The sequence below is a fragment of the Miniopterus natalensis genome, chromosome 10, assembly GCF_054644295.1.
Source record: "Miniopterus natalensis isolate mMinNat1 chromosome 10, mMinNat1.hap1, whole genome shotgun sequence".
Classification (NCBI taxonomy): domain Eukaryota; kingdom Metazoa; phylum Chordata; class Mammalia; order Chiroptera; family Miniopteridae; genus Miniopterus; species Miniopterus natalensis.
The window spans coordinates 7,632,292-7,652,150 of record NC_142090.1 but is presented as its reverse complement, the minus strand read 5'-3'; the positions used below and the strand labels follow the sequence as shown (position 1 = coordinate 7,652,150).

Genomic DNA, 19,859 nt, shown 5'->3' with positions numbered 1-19,859 from the left:
GTCTCCTTCATTCAACCAGTGTAGGAAAAGCACCCGTAGCGCTAAAGTTTCATAGTTCAGACACTGACAGTTAATTTACCAATTCATATGATTAAATGTCCAGTCATAAAATGAATCCCTGCCCGGCTGGTGTTGCTCAGTGGTTGAGTGTCAGCCTATGAACCAGGAGGTCATGGTTTGATTCCTGGTCAGGGCACAGGCCCGGGTTGCGGGCTCGATCCCCAGCAGGGGGTGTGCAGGAGGCAGCCGATCAATGACTCTCATCATTGATGTTTCTCTCTCTCCCTCTCTCAGAAATCAATAAAAAACATGTTAAAAAAAAATAAAATAAAATGAATGCCCTATTTAAAAGGGACTTAAGAGTATCTAACCTTCTAGGAAAATAAAGGGTTAAACCAGCCTTCCCTGATCTCTTGTGTCCACGGTAAAGTCCATGCGGCAGCATTGGCAGTGGCCGGCGCGGGTCAGGTCTCACGCTGAGGGGGCAGCACCTTGCACAGGCACGTGCTCGCCTTGCTTTGTGGTCCCCCCCCCCCTCCCCCCCGGCCAGGCTGAGACGCAGCCTGAGAGTCTGCGTTACTCTTGCAGCTGTTCGGGGCGCGGGTCGCGCACCCTGACTTCCTGCGCAATGGCACGGCCGCCTGGTGGAAGAAGGAGATAAAGGAGCTCTACGCCAACCCCCGGGAGCCAACGAAGAGCTTGAAGTTCGACGGACTGTGCCTCGTAAGTGCATCCCTCGTGGGTTTTCCTTGGAAATGCTAGCCGTACAAGCGTGGGGAGGCAATTCAGAGCCCAGCAAAGCAGGCAGCTAGGGCTGGAGGAGCGAAAGAGAGGGATGCCAGAGCAGAATGGAGGTGCTGGGCCCACCAGGAGAGGCAGAGGGAGTTGCAGGTCTGCCCAGGGACGTGTCATCCGGAGGAATTTGGAGACTGAGGCGGAGATGTGCCCCCGCTGGAGACGATGCCAGAGAGAAAGGCAGCAAACACTCTGGCTTCTCCTATCTCCCACCCTCCAGCCTCTTGCCACAGCCTCCCATTGGCCAGACCTACCCAGAAGCCAACAGTAAGGGATCCTGGGGGCCTGTCCTGTGATATAGGGCAGGACTGGGGGCAAGGAAGGCTGAGTCCAAGATGAGAGATGCTCACTACAGTGCTGGCAGAGACTCCTCCAAGGGAATGGCTTCAGAGGCCTGTTCAGGTATTTGTTCCACATACCAGTTGGGTGTAAGAGCAGGGCCTCCTGAGATGTCTCTGGGACATGTATCCAGGGGCTTTTCTATTTGTGTTTCCCTAGGGATGGGAAGCACAGCAGCATCCCGGTTTCCTTCCCTACTGCCCAGTGGCCTAAAATCTGAGCATATTCTAGGCCGGCTCTGAAGGGCTCCCAGGGTCTAGACCAGGTTGCAAGGAGCCTGTGATTCCCCCAGAGACAAAGCTCTAAGCCCACTGGCAACGCTAGGACATCCCTGGTCACTCCCCTGCAGGATAGATAGGCACAGAGCAGAACACAAAGGGGCACAGATGGACCCAAACAGGCAAAGCACACAGTGAAGGGGTGTGGGGAGCTCTGAGGAATGGAGACATGGATAACTCTGGGCTGTTTGTTCCCCTGGAGGGAAAGCTGTGGCTGAATAACTCAGAATAGCCACCAGTTTCCAAGATACTTGCCTTGTCTCTGAGTGTGTCCTATTTAAGATAGTCCAACATTCAAGATTTTCACTTTCCATGGATAGAGCAGGTAGTGACCTTCACCCCAGGAACCACCATTTCTTGCATTCGGGCAATAAACCTCTGCAAGTATTACTGACCCAGACTCGTTTCTGAGTTACCTGCAGCTTTTCAGAGCTGCATCCACCACAGAAAGTGAGGCCCTGCCCCTTGTGCTGCGACTAGGCCGATGTCTGGATTAGTCCAGCTGCTGCACTAAAAGAGGAGGCGCTCTTAGGCCGTAGATCCAGTGTACTCTCAGTATGCTCGCCGCTATGAAACACCCCGCACAAGCTGAGCAACGCAAACTAAACGGGGCGCTCAACACGCTGCTTAAACCCACGTGAATTCTTAAGAGTCCCTTTGGGTTGATGCCTGAGGTGAGCCAGAGCCCATGAAGCGACCAGTCTAGATAAGACCCTTCTGTCTCCACGAGGTCAGGGTTCTCCCACGCCAAGGCCACACAGCCTCTGACATCACAGGAGCTTTTTTTTTGCTGATTCGTTTCAGAGTAAGAATGAGCCATCAAACTCTGTGGATGGATCTGTCCAGGGCTGCCGCGATGACACTCTCAATAAGCCGCCTTATATGCCGTGTACGTAGAGCTCGCTACCTTATTTCCCTACTCAGAAGCCCTGCAAGTTCGCCCCGTGTTGGCAGAGTGAAGCCTCATTTTAGAGAGAGAAAGCGCTCGTAAGCATGAGCCAAAACCCCACATAGAGTAACCTTGAAAAGTGCAAATGGATAAATTACAGACCAAGCATAGAAATAGTGCCTTGATGTGAGATGAAAGACACCAAGCGATGTGTGGGGCACCTGGTAACGTCGGTGACTATGAGCTGATTGCTAAAACTTTGAATAACCCCCTACATGCATGCACACGCACGTGCATGCACATGAACACATGCATGCACACATGCACATGCACACACGCGTGCATGCACACGAACATGCGCATATGCACATACACATGCACACGCATGCTCATGCAATGCACACACTCTCTTGATTAGAGAATGAACATCTAGCTCTGCACTCTTTCTGCCTGCGTTCACAGACACTTCACGAGGGACACTCCCTGGTTGTCTTGTGATACAAACAGAAATAGAGAATCACAGGACCTGGGGATTAAAGGCATCTCAGGAAGGTGAACTCTCTCACCTTCAAGAAATATGGGCAGAAAGTAACTCATCAGTAATTTGTGGGATGAAATCTGGAATCCATGTGTTTTAATTTCTAGGTCACTGCTTTGCTTCTTATTGTTCAGTGATTCCTTCCCTCCTTCCCTCCTTCTGTCCTTCCCTCCCTCCTTCCTTCCCCCCCCTCCCTCCCTTGTTTCCTCCCTCCCTCCTTTCTTTCCTACTTTTCTCCTTCCTCCCTTAATTTAATATTTGTGTATCTGGCAAGTACTGACAAATCAGAATGATTTAGCAACGTGATTACAAAGTTGATCGAAAGAAGATCTATCCCCTGGAGAACATTACCCTCCAGTGGGAGACAGTCATAACAACAAAGGAGTGTGTGGCCTTGATAAAGGGACGATGGCCGTCCTCTATAAATGCCGGAGTTGGAGCAGAAAGAAGCCTGCCTTCACCAGCTCCATTCCCTGTCCTTGTCCTTCATTAGTTACAAGGCCTTAGGACACTGAGGTGGTGTTGTGTGTGTTTTTTGTAGACAAAATAAATTCTTGAAATTGGAGCTGTTACTGGTAACAAAGTTGTTGATTGAAATCGTGATGCCAAGATGATAGGCCTTTCTAGTGAATGTGCAGATGAAGTTGTTCAGAACATAACTCAGCATTTCCTCTCAGATCTGGAGTCCAGGGACAGGGGCCTGAGCAGCAAGACCCTGTGCATGGAGAGTGAGCAGATCCTGCCCGACGGCTCCCGGGTGCGCCACTACGACGTGCACAGCCTGTACGGGTGGTCCCAGACCAGACCCACCTACGAGTGAGTGTGCTTAGTCCTGGCAGCAAGGCTCATTTCCACACTGCTGCTTTAGTCCTGTTATCTATAGACTTGTATCTACATGGTGCAAGTCAAACAGATGAATGTCAAAATATCAGGAGTGGTTTTCCAGGCAACGGCACCACCCCTGAGTTGTATTAACCAAGTAGGTTGCTAAATTCACCTATTTAAATTCACTACTAAAAAAGTTGGTATTCATGTGATTTCACTTATATGTGGAGTCTAATGAACCAAATAAACTAGCAAATAAAATAGCCAACAGACTCCTAGATACAGAGAACAGACTGACAGCTGTCAGAGGGGAGGGTGGTTGGGGGCTGGGTGAAAAGATTAAGCAAAACCCCCCCCAAAACTCATAGACACAAACAACAGATGGTGATTACCACAGGGAAAGAGGGGTGGGGGGAGGTAGAAGAGAGTAAAGGGGGGATAAATGGTGATGGAAGGAGACTTGACTTTGGATGGTGAACACACAATTCACTATACAGATGATATATTTTAGAATTGTACACCTGAAACCTATGTAATTTTATTAACCAATGTCACCCCAATAAATTCAATTAAAAATTAAGTGAGCAGGTGCTAATTATGCTACAATGCCAATCATCTTACTACGATATATAAATGTATCAAATTAACATGTTGTGCACCTTAAATTTACACAATGTTATATGTGAAATATACTTCATTAAAAAAATAAGGTAAGCAGTTAAGCTGTGTTTAGTATATCCATAGAGTTGTACAGCAATAACTACAATAAAATCTTAGAACATTTTTGTCATCTGAAAAGGAAACTCTATACCAATTAGCAGCCATTCCCCACCTTTGTCCCCTCCTCCTGAGCCCCAGCAACCACTGGTCTACTTTCTGCCCACATGGATTGCTTAATCTGGACACTTCATATAAACGGAGTCATACAATATGTGGCCTTTCACATTCTTTTTCAAGACTGGTTTGGTTATCCTGGGTCCCTTGCACTCAATATGAATTTTAGGATTAGTGGGTCAATTTCTGCAGAACAGAAACAGGAATGTTGGTGGGGACTGCATTGAATCTGTAGAGCTGTTTGCTGACTATCACCTCAGTCTTAATAATCTTAAGTCTTCTGATCCATTAACATGGGGTGTCATTCCATTTCTTTAGATCTCATTTAATTTTCTTTCAGCAATGTTTTATAGCTTTCAGTGTACAAGTTTCTGACCATTATTTTAAAAATAATTTTCTACCCTCTTCTCTCTCTCTTTCTAAGACTCCAATTATATATATGTTGGTACAGTTGGTGGTCTCTGTAATTCTGTTCCCTTTCCTTCATTCTTTCTTCTTTTTGCTATTCAGACTGGATCATATCTGTTGACCCATCTTCTGATTCTTTCTTCTTCTAGCTCGCATCTGATGTTGAGCTCAGTCCTTGGAGTAAATTTTTTTAAAAAATATTTCTTTATTGATTTCAGAGAGAGGAAGGGAGAGGGAGAGATGAGTCATTGATCAGCTGCCTCCTGCACGCTCCCTACTGGGGATCGAGCCCGCAACCCGGGCCTGTGCCCTGACCCGGAATCGAACCTCAATCTCCCGGATCATAGGTTGATGCTCCACCACTGAGCCACGCCGGCTGGGCTGTCTTGCCAAGATTTAGTAGTTTCTCCTGCAGAGATGATTTTTCACTTCTTTCTGTGGCTGGTGAATTTCTAGAGTTCTGGAGTCGGTGTCAGAGTCCTTCGCATCGCTCACATCCATCCTTACTCTGCATCCCTGACTTCATGTCAGGCCTGTTATCTCTCAGATGTGTGAGCACACACACACAATCTCCATCCATTTTTGGATTTATTGTGGCGTGAAATATTGGAAGTATCCTAAATGGGTTAGCTTCCACTACAGTGCTGGCTTCTTGTCCTGACACCATTTATTGAATAAGTCATCTGTGTCTATTGATTTGTGATGCTTCATTTAGCAAATATTTGGATTACATTATATACTAGCACCTGTTCATAGACTTTCTCTTTTTTCCCATTGATTTTTCTCTCACACAATTGTTTTTATTTTCTGACCGAGGCTGCATGCACAAGACCCACCTTCAATCAAGAAATATTTAAGCATCTTTTCTGTATATTTGCCTCTGTCTGCAATACTGATTCTGCTTTTTGAGGAGCAGCATAAAAGGGTGAAATATTACCAAAAAAGCTATAGTCATATATACTTTTATTTGGAGCCCAGATCTGCCTCTTTGCTCTTTAAGTGACTTTTGACAAATTAGCCAACTTCTCTGAGCCTCAGTTTCTGAAATGTACAAGGAGGTGAAGGAAACCTTCCTTGTGAGGTAGTGAGACAGGACATATGACAGTGACCAGTATGATACCCGGAATAGAGTAATGGTTCCAAAAATATGTCTGTCCTATACCTTACCCCACCCCTTCCTCCTACCTCCATGTGAACAGCTACTTAACTTGATTTTTTAAAAATATTTTTTAAATTGATTTTTAGAGAGAGAGCAAGGGAGAGGGAGAGAGAGAGAAACATTGATTGGCTTCCCCCTGCATGCCCCCTTTAGGGGATCGAACCTGCAACTCGGGCATGTGCCCTGACTGGGAATGGAAGCAGCAACCTTTCAGTGGGATGACACCCAACCAACTGAGCCACACCAGCCAGGGTTCAATTATTTTTGTTTTAAGAGAGGAATTCATGTTTTAGGTGATGCCATATCCCCAGCTGTCTGGCTTAAAGTTCACTGGGACTCTTAGCATCACTTTTTAAGAAAAAATATCTTTATTGATTTCAGAGAGAGGAAAGGGAGAGGGAGAGATAGAAACATCAGTGATGAGAGTCATTGATCGGCTGCCTCTTGCACGCCCGTCACCAGGGATCAAGCCTGCAACTCGGACATGTGCCCTGACTGGGAATCGAACCCTGATCTCCTGGCTCATAGGTTCATGCTCAGGCACTAAGCCATGCCCGGCCGGGGATTAACATCACTTCTAAATAGCAGATGCTTTCGGGGAAGAAGCTCTCTGGCTAAAATTGCCACCTTCTGCTCCAGTCTGAAGCTATGCTCCTAAATGAAGTTCCATGGATGTCCATCCTCAAATTCACCTTCATTTCATCTCCCTGTTCCCCTCCCACCAGAGCCGTGCAGGAGGTGACAGGAGAGCGAGGGATCGTCATCACCCGCTCCACGTTCCCCTCTTCCGGCCGCTGGGGGGGGCACTGGCTGGGAGACAACACAGCCTCGTGGGACCAGCTGAGGAAGTCGATCATTGGTGCGTGGCTTGTCCCAGGGGCTCCGCTGGTGGGGAGGGGCCTGGGGGGTGCCCTTCGTCTGTATTGGTCGTATCTAATCAACATGCATGTGGGCAGTGTAACCAACAGGTGCTGAGTTCTCTATGGGTGTGAGTTTTAATCTATACCCATCTTTTTATTTGTTCATCATGACTGGCCCATGGATTTCAAATGGGGTACAGAGGAGACGGGGCAAACCTACTCTCCCAAAGGGCTGCTTAGTCCAACACAGCTGTGTCTTCTCATTGCAGGCATGATGGAGTTCAGTCTCTTTGGAATATCTTATGTAAGTGATCTCGGGGCCATTACTAATCACCCAGATTCAGTGTGTCTGCGACACACCAAAGTCCCACCTCATCCGATGACTTCACATCTTCTCAGACAGGAGCAAATATCTGCGGGTTCCTTGGAGATGCTGAATATGAGATGTGTCTTCGCTGGACGCAACTGGGGGCCTTTTATCCATTTTCCAGGAACCACAACACCATGGGGACAAGGGTGAGGGAGCGGTTTATGCCGCAGGTGTTTTGTGTCCTCAAATCACAACTCTCTTTGAATGCCCAAAGGGGTCATAATTATTTGTTGAGAAAACTCATCAAAAACCAACAGACCCTCCATTTCTTAAGAAAACCCATAGAGTTCAAAAACCCATAATTACCAACGATTTCTGAGACTATGTTTCTTCTCATCTGTTGGTGGGATTGCTGATGGTGCCCTATGGGGCTGAAATAACAGAAGCTTCCTGTGCTCTTAAGAAGAGTATGTGTTTTGCTCAAATCCATCCAAGATAGATTAGCGCCTCATAGAGACCCATTTCTCTACACATGTGCAGGGTCAAGACTAGGCCTGAGCAGGGGACTGAGGAGCCGGGGGAAAAGTGGAAAAGGCAAGATACTCAAGCTTAGGAAGGCGGTGGGTGGGGGTGGGGGAAGGGTGGGCTGGAAATGAAAGGAGATATGGTGTGTAACCTACCTAGGGGACGTGCGCCTTCTGGAACTTTCCTGATACCACTAGGATAGGGTCAAAAAGAGGTGATCTGCCGTGCGCTCCTTTATCTTCCCAGAGACAGGATCCCGTGGCCTGGAACACAACCTTTCAGATGTACGCAAGGAAAGTCCTCCGGACCAGATACACCCTGCTGCCCTACCTCTACACCCTCATGCACCGGGCTCACGTCGAGGGCGGCACGGTGGTCCGGCCCCTCCTCCACGAGTGAGTACGCCCGCTTCCCCGGCGGGCCTGGGCGTGTCCATGCTCACCCTCGGCGACGGCCGTAACAGTCTGAGAAGACCTTTTTTATGCCTATTTTTTAAGGTTTAGAGAGGACAACACCACGTGGGATATAGACCATCAGTTCATGCTGGGCCCTGCCGTCTTAATCAGCCCCGTGCTGACAAGTGTGAGTTCCCATCACAGGTCACAGACCCTCCGATCACGTTACCTGTGGAGCAGGAAGGGCATTTGAAAAATCCTCTCGCCCAGCTTGGTACTTCTAGAATATTTCAGGGAAATCTTTTTCTTTTTTTGAGGTCTCTGTTAATGAAAACTTAACAACCTCAGTTGATTTCTTGTTTTAATGTCTTGTCGCCTTACGTCCTTATAAAGTTGACCTTTTTTAAAAAAAAATTATTTTTGTGTGTGTTTGAATTTGCCAGGATCTTTCTTAATATAATCACCCAAACTCTTAAGATCATTAATGAAAATCCCATTTTTATGTCAATTCTACAGAATTTTAGAAATTAAGATGACATTGCTGAGCTATTCCTAATGGCCTGTTGATTTTCTGTTTCAGAACACTTTCGAGGTCCGTGCCTACTTTCCCAGAGCCCGCTGGTATGACTATAGCACGGTAAGAACTATCATATTTTGTGAAGAACCAGGTTGGTCCATGCAGGCTGGAGAGGTGGCTGGAGTTTTCTCCCGACTTCCAGGCACCTATTTTATAAGGCAGTCATTTTCAACCTTTTAGTCCTGAAAGGTTTTTTAAAATAAAAATACCCACAAAAGGCCCTGGCCGGTGTGGCTTAGTTGGTTGAGGATCATTCTGTGCACCGAAAGGATGCCAATTCGATTCCTGGTCGGTGCACAGGCCTGGGTTTCAGGCTTGATCCCTGGGAGGGGGCATGTGGGAGGCGGCTGATCAATGCTCCCCTCTCACATCGATGTTTCTTTCTCTCTCCCTCTCCTTTCCTCTCTCTCTAAAAAAAAATAAATTAAAAAAAAAATCAATTTAAAAAAAGCATCCCTGAAAGCATAACTGGGTAAAATCTGATGCCATATCACACTGAGTCCTTCCCCGCCCCCACCTTTTCTGGAGAATGGAGAGGAAAGGCTAGCTTTCCAGGCTTTTCACCAAAGCTGCAAATTGGAGATTTGCCTTTTGATGTGCAGCAGCCTGCCGGCTTTCCGGCACGCCCCCTGGAGAAGGGGGGCCTTGTAAAGCATGCCTTCATTTCATCTCTGCACCCGTCCTGTCTGCGTTCTCCGTTCTAGGAATCGGGCAACACGTCGGCGGGCGAGTGGAGAACCCTGGAGGCCCCCCTTGACCACATCAACGTTCACGTCAGAGGAGGCTGCGTCTTGCCCTGGCAGGAGGCGGCGGGGAACACTCGCTCCAGGTCAGGGGGAGAGGCGGCCTCACGGGGCTGCCCACCTCAACGGGGGCTCTGCGGGGACACTGGCCGAGTCACAGGCCGTTCACTGCCTTGCTTCTTCCAAATGGGACCTGGGGGGGGGGAGTTCATGAAGTCAGGCTTGGAGACATCATTTATCTACAGCCCTGTGTCATAGGTCTGGGCAAAAGCTTTCCTGGGGAAGCCGCATGTACCTCTTTCTATACTATTAAAAATTTGGGAAATATTGATGAGCTCTTTGACTTGTGATGGCTACCCAGGGATTTAGTGCCCATTCCCCATTCAGCTTTGATTGACCCAGGAGAGATTAAGTATATATACATATATGTATACATGCATACATACATCCATGTCACATTAAGGAGAACCTACATGTCACATTTTATTCTGTAGCATTCTGGAAGCTACTGAAGGGTGCGTGTGTTGTTGTTTTTTTGGGGGGAGAGTGTCTTCTTTCTATAAAGAAGTAATATGATAAGCTAAAGGTAGTTTCTTATCATATTACTTATAATATGTATATAAATAAAGGATGTGTATTTGTTTTACCAAATGTTTATTAAGTTTTAAATATTTTTCCTATTAGCTTTTAATTATCTTGTATTTTGTCTCATATTGCCTATTTTTAGAGCTATGTGTGCATTTTTAATATATTACCTTTTTTGTTCTGGATAAATAATATTTTAAAATAGAAGCTGCCCTTCATTTAGAGAAAAATAATTTTTTTTTCCATAGTCGACAAAACTTGATGGGATTGACCGTTGCCTTGGATGACAATGGGAGAGCTGAAGGTCAGATGTTCTGGGATGATGGACACAGCATTGGTGAGTCGAACTTTCCAGGTCCCCGCACAGCATTCAGGGTCACCACACCCTGGAGGCTCAGGATATAGTTGGCATAAGCTGAAAATCTCATTTCTGCTACTGTTAATAAAGTAACGGTGTTGCTTGTGCTTTGTGAGTTATACGAAAAAAACAATTGCTAAATCTAAGGTGATAAAAATTTACCCTTGCTTTTTTTCTGAGAGTTTCATAGGCTAAGTCCTTATATTTAGGCCTTTGAACCATATGGTATTAATTTTTGTATATGGTATGAGGTAGAGGGATTCAGCTTTATTCTTAGCATGTGGATGGATATCCAGTTGTCCCGGTCTTTCTGTGAAAAGATTATTCTTTTACCATTGATTTATTTTAGTTCTCTTGTTGAAAATCAATTGACTTTAAATGTGAAGGTATATATACATAATTGAGGACACAGAAAAAAACCTTCACATTTATATATATATATATATATATATATATATATATGTCTTTTTTCATTCATTCTTATGCCAGTACCACTCTGTCTTGAGATGGTTACTTTGAAGTAAGTTTTGAAATCAGGAAGCAAGAGTCCTCCAACCTTCTTCTTCTTTGTCAAGGAAATGCTTTTTTAAAAGCAGGTTTCCTCAGCCTCAATAGTATTGACATTTTAAGCTAGATAATTAGTTGTTGGTGGTGGTGGCTGGGCTGTTAGTTACTATATGTTTAGCAGCACCCCCACTAGATGCCAAAGCACTCCCCTCAACCCTGAGATGTAACAACCAAATGTATCTCTAAATATCGCCAAATGTTCCCCCAGGAAAAACACTCCTAGTTGAAGCCGGTGTGTTTTGGGAATCTGTAGTCTTTTTATACAGCTCGAGCTGATTAGGACTGGACGACTGATGTCATAGTGGGTTAATAACACATAGTTAGGGTGTAAAATCAGCCCCCTAGAGGCAATATATTTCAAACATTTAAGAGAAAAACCAATTTTCTATAAAATTTTAGGTTATTTCAACAAATATGTTTTAGTCTCAAGGTTAAAATCAATAGTCCCTGCAAGTTTTAAACTTTTTGACTTCTATAGAGAAACTCTGCTTCACCAAACAGACTTATAAACATAAATTTAAAGTACCAAGATACAGTGTAAGTACACATTTGATTGAAATTTTCTGTTAACAGGTTTGTAACTATTTGTTAAACTTTCCCTTACTTACGTAAGGAGATTTAATACCTAGTTCAAGGATCCTGTTAAATCACCCATATTAACATAACCCCATTCTTTGAAAATTCTTTAAAATTGCTAAAAGAGGCTATAATATTTGCTTAGGTTACATTTTCTAGCCAAGACTAAACTTAAACATAGGGTTTTATGATTGATTGTTTCTACAAAAGTGGAGGTAATTTACAAAACAAAGAAGAGTCTTTGTTGGTTCAGAAAGAATATGTTCTAATAATGGTAAGAAATGGGATGCTGGCAAGGGCCAAGACAAGAACATGAAATGAAACTGACTTCCAAGAAACAGGAGGCTTAGAAGCCACATGTTGAGAGAGTAGAGTAGACATCAACTGGGGATATTTCAAGATGTGTGGGCAAGAAAGAGATCTCAAAATCCTGAATATTGTGAAGAGATGCTTAGGTTTAATATACCACATCACTGGTGACTTTGAAAGGATCCAATTCAGTGAAAAAAGGAAATAAGAGCTGAAGTGTAGGAGACGTACACAGACATCATGACAAGTGTAGGAGGCGAGTACACAGACATAACAAGCAGAGGCTAGCTTTTTTGAGACACATGGCAGTAGAAAGGAGACATGGTAGCTTGATACAGAGAGAATCAAGTCAAGGATTTGTCAGAACGGAGTGCTCTGGAGCTTAATTGGAGTGTGGAAGAGCAGGGAGGCTACGGGAAAGAACTGATGGGGTAAGTCCTGGAGAGGCAGAAGGGCTTGGGGGTGCAGAGTGCTGTGGAAGGGTGAGCTAAGAGCAGAGACAGAACAATAAAGATGAGGATGACGAGGACTTCAATGACGATATTGAACAACAAAGTTTGAGCACTTGTGCACAAGTAGCATGTTATGTACTCTACTGACATGAGCTAGTCCTATTTTTATCTCCATTTTATGGGTGATAAAGTGTTAAGTGACTTGCCGGAGTTTGCACAACTATGAAGTGCAAGAGTTGGGATTTGAGCCCATGTCGATATGACTTGAGAGCCTAAATCCCTAATACGCTCCTCTGCTTTGAGCCTGTATCATCATAACCATGTGAGCTCTCATGGCCATGTGCTAGCTGTGTTGGCACAGAAATAACCAATCAGCAGCTTTCACACTTCTTCAGCTATGAGAGAAGAGCTTAGTTCAACCCAGGTTCTCTGGTCTTTGCAACCTCCTGACCCTTACCTCAAAACACTCTCTTCCATATGCACATCCCCACGCTAACCTGGAGTGAAATACTCCTGTAGCGCCTGTCTTTAGTGCTCCTCAGAGAAGTCAGGATTATCCTGATCAGTATTTGTGATCCCACTGAGACATTTTCTGACTATGTAAGATTATCTGCTACAGCCGAAGTAATGAGTAGTTGTGTGTTCCTTTTTCTTGCTTGCAGGTACCTATGAAAATGGAAACTATTTTTTGGCAAATTTTACAGCAGCTCAGGTAAGACATTTTGAATTGAATTTTATAAACTGTCTTCCAGTTAGCTGCAGATTAAATATTACTCATTAACTGTACAGATATAATATCCCTCGTCTTAATCAGAAGACCTTTCTTCCTTTAGAGATCTGGTCTATTGACAATAAAATAAGGAAGAAACAGTCCTTATTTTGATAATTACCCAACATACCATTGCTCTGTAAAAAGAAACTTGTAATTCATATAATGCTGGGGGAGAAATAAGTCCTTAAATGTATAACATGTTTTCTGGGATTGAGCCAGCTTTTTCTGGCTGATAAAAATGTGAAGGATAAATGCTACATCATCTCTCCATTGTACAACAATGATGCACAACAAACAACCCCAAAACTTAAGCAGCATGTAACAATAAATACTTATTTAGCTCATGAGTTTGCAGTGTCCAGTTGATCTGGGCTGGACTTGGCTGATCTTGGCTGGCTCATTTACATTTGCAATCAGTCTTGGGAATGTTAGGCTGCTTGGATGGTCCTGGCTGTGTGCACTCACATATCTGGGGGTCATCTGGCTCTTGGGCAATCTAAGATGGCCTTATGGGCAAGTCTGGGCATGACCTTTTCATGATTATAGAAAAGGGGAAACACAGAAGTGGAAATGCCTAAGTACTTTTTAAAATCTTCACTTGTGTCAAGGTGACCCATATCCCATTAGTAAGGCGAAGTCACATGGCCAAGCCTAGACACAAAGGTGGGATAGAATGCCCCATCCAGCACCAGAGCAGGAGGGCATTGCAAAATTGCATGGAAAAGGGTATGGATAAAGAGGGGTGAATAACTGGACATAGTGATTCAATCAATCTACCATGCATGTTGAATGATTCCATGGATAACCTACACAGTTCTAATTGTAGTAGGAAGATCATTTCATGTCAAACCTGGAATCTGCTTCTCTAATTTTTCCCCCATTGATTTGAGCTAAAGAATAGTATAACACAAACCTATTGTGTTTTATTGTCTTTTATACATAATAGTTTTTTGAGCATTTGACGATGTCTGTCGTATATCCTTTCTGTCCTCTTGGAATTATACCCTCCAGGCTAACTTCCTCTGTTTTGTGCTTAAACTAGTTTTCAGATACGATTATTCTGTTTTGGACTATAATTAGTATAGACTTACCTTAAAACATGGTACCCAGGATAGAACTTCTTAGAGCCGCACTATCCAATGTGATAGCTACATTAATATTTGGTATCGTCAAATTTACTGTAGCTGGTACTCAGAAAGAATGACTTCATGAAGTGTTTAATTAAGAATGAAACAGCAAACCAGTACAGCAGTAGTAATTTGAGGCTTCTTAACATTTTAATGTGTAATATAGTCAATAAACAGATGTATTATGTATTCTTTACCTTTATACATTCTTTACAGAACACATTGCAGATCCAGACCGTACATGATAGTGATTTGAGTGAGTCAAATTCACTGAGAGTTGGATATATTAAAATCTGGGGGATCCACTCTACTCATGTGACACAAGTCAATATCACCTATGACAACATGAAATTCACAACAATAAATTTCCAGAGTGATCCCTACAATCAGGTATGTCTCAAAAGAACGTTGTTATAAATTAATTTTATTCTGCAAAGTTATCATTGTTACATTTACTTATATTTGAAAGGTTATAGATATGTGCAATAGATCTATTCCTGAAAAGTTGTGAGTGTTGAATTATATTGTAAAATATAAAATATTAGTGGTCCTCCCCAGTGTAATCAAGGGAACATTATCAGTGGTGTGATGAAGTCGTTTCTGTGTGTTTCCCAAAGAAACTATGCTGTGTGTTAAGGTTGGTCTCTCAGGCTGGGATAACAAAACTTATGTCTGTGGCAGAGTCTCAAACAAAGGAAAGAGTGAGCCTCTAAAATTGTTGTTGGAGATTTTCCCCCTTCTTCGTGAAATTACTCACACCCTTGGTCAGATCAATAGATCTTATAGGTTGGTGAAAATTGGCAGTAAACTGTAGTAATCATAAAAATGAATATATCCCACCTGTGATGTGAAATAAATTATTTGGTTAGCAGCCAGAGCCAACTAATTGAAGACAAGTTACAAGTAGAGTTATCAAGAGTAACAGCAGGGGGAAAAGTATCCCACTTTTGAACACTGGATCTATCATAAATATGGATTCACTAACTCATAGGGGGTGGTTTAGAGAAGTGAAAGTGGATAAGTATAGTTCTGTTTTCTAAAAGGTGAAAGATTGCCATGCTGGTATTTGAATTTTGGTCAGTGACCCTCTGAACAAACAGTCAAACAGACCCTCTTTCTCTAGTCTCTTTTATTTATTTATTTATTATGTATTTTTTTAAGTACTGAGAACTGATTTTTAAAATAATTTTATATTTTCAATTACAGTGCACATACTTTATTATATTATCTTAGTACATACACCCTAGTGATTGGACATTATATGAGTTAATAAGTGATCATTCCAATAAATCTCACACTCATCTGACCACATACGTAGTTATTAGAATATTATTGACTATATTCCCTATGTTGTACTGTGCATTATTTAGTTCTTTATTTCAAAACATTTTTCTTGAACTATTGAGTTCAAAACCACACTTTTCAAGTAAATACTTCCCGTTAAGACTGATATAGAAGATCTTTGAACACTTTCTTTTTGGGAAGGTTTGTAGCATATCAGATGTCCATTTGTTTTGTGCTGGTCTCAACCTATCGATAACCAAGGTTGTGACCGGGCCAGCTCTTGTAGTTCTTATTATGAATAAAAGACGTTCTTCAGCAATAACCTTCAGGAAACTTTGAAAAGATACAGGCTTATAGCTTACAAGTCTTGGAAATGTCACAGCACACCTGGAAACTTCACAGCAGAAAGAGAGAGAGAGGGGGGAGAGAGAGCATGGGCAAGAGTCTAGGGGTTAGGTTTTTGAGGGGTGGAGGGTGGGGCCTAGGGCTTCCAGGTTTCGCTCTTTATTGGTGGCTTTAAAACATGATGAATTTCAGCATGAGAAGAGAAAACAAAGTAGCCCAAATGGTCAGTTATTGAAATCAACCAAGATCTGGAAAACAAAGGAGCCTCAATGGGCTGGAAGTGGAAGCCTCCAGGAGATGGACAGATCTGGGGATTGACGCTTAAGACAGGCGACTGTATTACAAAAAAGACAAGAAACCCGAATATCAGGGCTCACGCTACACTATTATGTGCCAGGCAGTATACCAGTGTTGGGGACGGTGAAAACCTGAAACCAGCCTGCCCTCGGGAAGATTAAAATCTAGTGGAAAAACAAAGAGATTTTTATGAACATTGGTTTTAATCAAAGATGCAAATACTTGTGAGCAGTGTGGTTCTGAGTAAATGAAGTAGAAAGAAACCTTACCAGCACAGGGGTTATGCCCAAAGCACATCACCTCGTATCCGTCTGCCTGCAATCAGTGTGACCGGAAAAGGAACCTTCCATGACTCTCTGGGGAAAGAACGAATACATCATTTTGTTGTAGTTAAATGTGATGTTTAATAAGTTCTAAAATACCAATGTTATCTCTTCTTTCCTGGCAGACACTAACTATTCAATTGACTGACAAGACTATCATGCTGAAAAACTTAACTGAGGTCACTTGGAGTCATGATGGTCCCGGCATTTCTACTACACCTATGACTAGTACCTTCTCGTCAACTTCCTATTCTACATTTACGACCCAGGCTACTCCTTCTGAGTCTGTTGTCACTAGTTTTGCTACTACAGAAACTACCACTGCCAGCACTAGTGCTGCCTTTCCTAATACCACCGCTTATTTCCCAACAAGTACTCTTGAAGTGACACCTGATACTACTCTTCCTAATACTACTATAGATTTTCCTACAAATACTACCACTGCCAGCACTAGTATTGCCTTTCCTGGCACAACCACTTATTTCCCACCAAGTACTATTGAGTTTACAACTAGTACTACTGTTCCTAATACTACTATAGATTTTCCTACAAGTACTACCACTGCTAGCACTAGTAATGCCTTTCCTAATACCACCGCTTATTTCCCAACAAGTACTCTTGAAGTTACACCTGGTACTACTCTTCCTAATACTACTATAGATTTTCCTACGAATACTACCACTGCTAGCACTAGTATTGCCTTTCCTGGCACAACCACTTATTTCCCACCAAGTACTCTTGAAGTTACAACTAGTACTACTGTTCCTAATACTACTATAGATTTTCCTACGAATACTACCACTGCCAGCACTAGTATTGTCTTTCCTAATACCACCGCTTATTTCCCAACAAGTACTCTTGAAGTTACAACTAGTACTACTGTTCCTAATACTACTATAGATTTTCCTACGAATACTACCACTGCCAGCACTAGTATTGCCTTTCCTGGCACAACCACTTATTTCCCACCAAGTACTCTTGAAGTTACAACTAGTACTACTGTTCCTAATACTACTATAGATTTTCCCACAAGTACTACCACTGCCAGCACTAGTAATGCCTTTCCTAATACAACCGCTTATTTCCCAACAAGTACTCTTGAAGTTACACCTGGTACTACTCTTCCTAATACTACTGATTTTCCTACAAATACTACCACTGCCAGCACTAGTATTGCCTTTCCTGGCACAACCACTTATTTCCCACCAAGTACTCTTGAAGTTACAACTAGTACTACTGTTCCTAATACTACTATAGATTTTCCCACAAGTACTACCACTGCTAGCACTAGTAATGCCTTTCCTAATACAACCGCTTATTTCCCAACAAGTACTCTTGAAGTTACACCTGGTACTACTCTTCCTAATACTACTGATTTTCCTACAAATACTACCACTGCCAGCACTAGTATTGCCTTTCCTGGCACAACCACTTATTTCCCACCAAGTACTCTTGAAGTTACAACTAGTACTACTGTTCCTAATACTACTATAGATTTTCCTACAAATACTACCACTGCTAGCACTAGTATTGCCTTTCCTAATACCACCGCTTATTTCCCAACAAGTACTCTTGAAGTTACACCTGGTACTACTCTTCCTAATACTACTGATTTTCCTACAAATACTACCACTGCCAGCACTAGTATTGCCTTTCCTGGCACAACCACTTATTTCCCACCAAGTACTCTTGAAGTTACAACTAGTACTACTGTTCCTAATACTACTATAGATTTTCCTACAAATACTACCACTGCTAGCACTAGTATTGCCTTTCCTAATACCACCGCTTATTTCCCAACAAGTACTCTTGAAGTTACAACTAGTACTACTGTTCCTAATACTACTATAGATTTTCCTACAAATACTACCACTGCTAGCACTAGTATTGCCTTTCCTGGCACAACCACTTATTTCCCACCAAGTACTCTTGAAGTTACAACTAGTACTACTCTTCCTAATACTACTATTGATTTTCCTACAAATACTACCACTGCCAGCACTAGTGCTGCCTTTCCTAATATAACCACTTATTTCCCAACAAGTACTACTGATACTACCACTGGTACTACTGGTCTTAATACCACTGCTCTTTCTCCAACAGATACTGATGCTACTAGCCCTAGCACTACTGTGCCAATTACAGCTATTCCTTCTCTGACAAATACTGGGGCTGATAATACTAGCATGGATTCAGTTACTACAAATATCTTAAATATTACCACTGCAGGAAACACAACAGCAACCACAGGCATCACCACAGTTACTTTGACTACAAATGCTAGTTCTGAACAAACTACCACTCAGATCATGTTAACGTCACCTCCTGCAGGCACCCCTGGTACCAGCACCACAGATAATGCACTGACCAGAATCAGCACCACTACTTATCCACCAGATACCCCTACTCATACTTTAAATACCACATCCACGAGCACCACCAATGCACATATTACCAATATAATAACCAGTGTTACTGACATTATAAGTACTCCCACTACACACAGCCCAGCTACTGTGGATACAATAGTCACTACTCCTCAAGATTTCACCACTCCCTCACACATGAACACTATAGATACTGAATCCACTACCAAAGCTACTGGAAATGCCACCACGGCATATCCTACCACCATCACTACAGATATTTTCCGCACAAAAACTCCAAATTCAACGACTACTTCTGATCCAGTCCTTACAAACACTCACATTCCGGGGACAGCTCTTCCCAGCACCAATGCTGTGAAGAGTCCAGAGCATTCGGTAAATCACGCTGACGCAAAGAGCTCCAGGAGTGTTCCAGGTGATGCTGCACCTGTTCCTGTTCCAGATACCACAGCAGCCTCAGACACGTTAACACCTGCTCTTCCAGATACAGCAGCTCACTATCTTGTAACAACAAATTCTACAGCCAGTTTTCTACCGATTGCAGCTAATGCTACCACAGCTACAACAAATGTTACCATATATGCTTCAAATACTATCACTCCTGATACGACACCAACGGATGCTTCTACTACTGCATTGACTTATGCTACAAATACCACAAACACTACTCTAGTTCCCTGATTACTGCTCAAGATAGGATAACTACTGCAGGCATCTCTTTAACACAACTATTACAGATATGGAGAATCAACGAACAGATACATGGTCTTATGCTACATACATTTTCACAAATATTAGCATTAGCTTTTATAGATATAGCTGCCCCCAGCACCGTAGACATTTAAGATATATCTCAAGATGTATCCAGTACTAGCTTTGTAGCTACTTGTTCTGGAACTAAAATATATAACAGCTATTTTTAAAATTATAACTTGTATAGCCCCATCAATTAAAGTATAGATATTTTATATACCTTGCTACAGACTTCACAGGTGATTCTGG

General features: G+C 42.9%; 1 protein-coding gene across 1 annotated transcript in view; it reads left to right on the top strand.

Moving 5' to 3' along the window:
• Positions 1 to 19,326, top strand: part of MGAM2 (maltase-glucoamylase 2 (putative)) — a 67,166-nt gene extending 47,840 nt beyond the window's left edge. Inside the window, exons 34-50 of the mRNA XM_087821324.1 lie at positions 589 to 723; positions 2,217 to 2,301; positions 3,517 to 3,655; positions 6,791 to 6,924; positions 7,195 to 7,229; positions 7,325 to 7,441; positions 8,007 to 8,155; positions 8,258 to 8,342; positions 8,736 to 8,792; positions 9,437 to 9,561; positions 10,309 to 10,397; positions 12,985 to 13,034; positions 14,438 to 14,611; positions 16,596 to 16,767; positions 17,011 to 17,538; positions 18,124 to 18,665; positions 19,300 to 19,326. Coding sequence (XP_087677450.1) covers positions 589 to 723; positions 2,217 to 2,301; positions 3,517 to 3,655; positions 6,791 to 6,924; positions 7,195 to 7,229; positions 7,325 to 7,441; positions 8,007 to 8,155; positions 8,258 to 8,342; positions 8,736 to 8,792; positions 9,437 to 9,561; positions 10,309 to 10,397; positions 12,985 to 13,034; positions 14,438 to 14,611; positions 16,596 to 16,767; positions 17,011 to 17,538; positions 18,124 to 18,665; positions 19,300 to 19,326 — 2,643 coding nt within the window. The remainder of the gene's footprint in view (positions 1 to 588; positions 724 to 2,216; positions 2,302 to 3,516; positions 3,656 to 6,790; positions 6,925 to 7,194; positions 7,230 to 7,324; positions 7,442 to 8,006; positions 8,156 to 8,257; positions 8,343 to 8,735; positions 8,793 to 9,436; positions 9,562 to 10,308; positions 10,398 to 12,984; positions 13,035 to 14,437; positions 14,612 to 16,595; positions 16,768 to 17,010; positions 17,539 to 18,123; positions 18,666 to 19,299) is intronic.
• Positions 19,327 to 19,859: the final 533 nt, after the last annotated feature.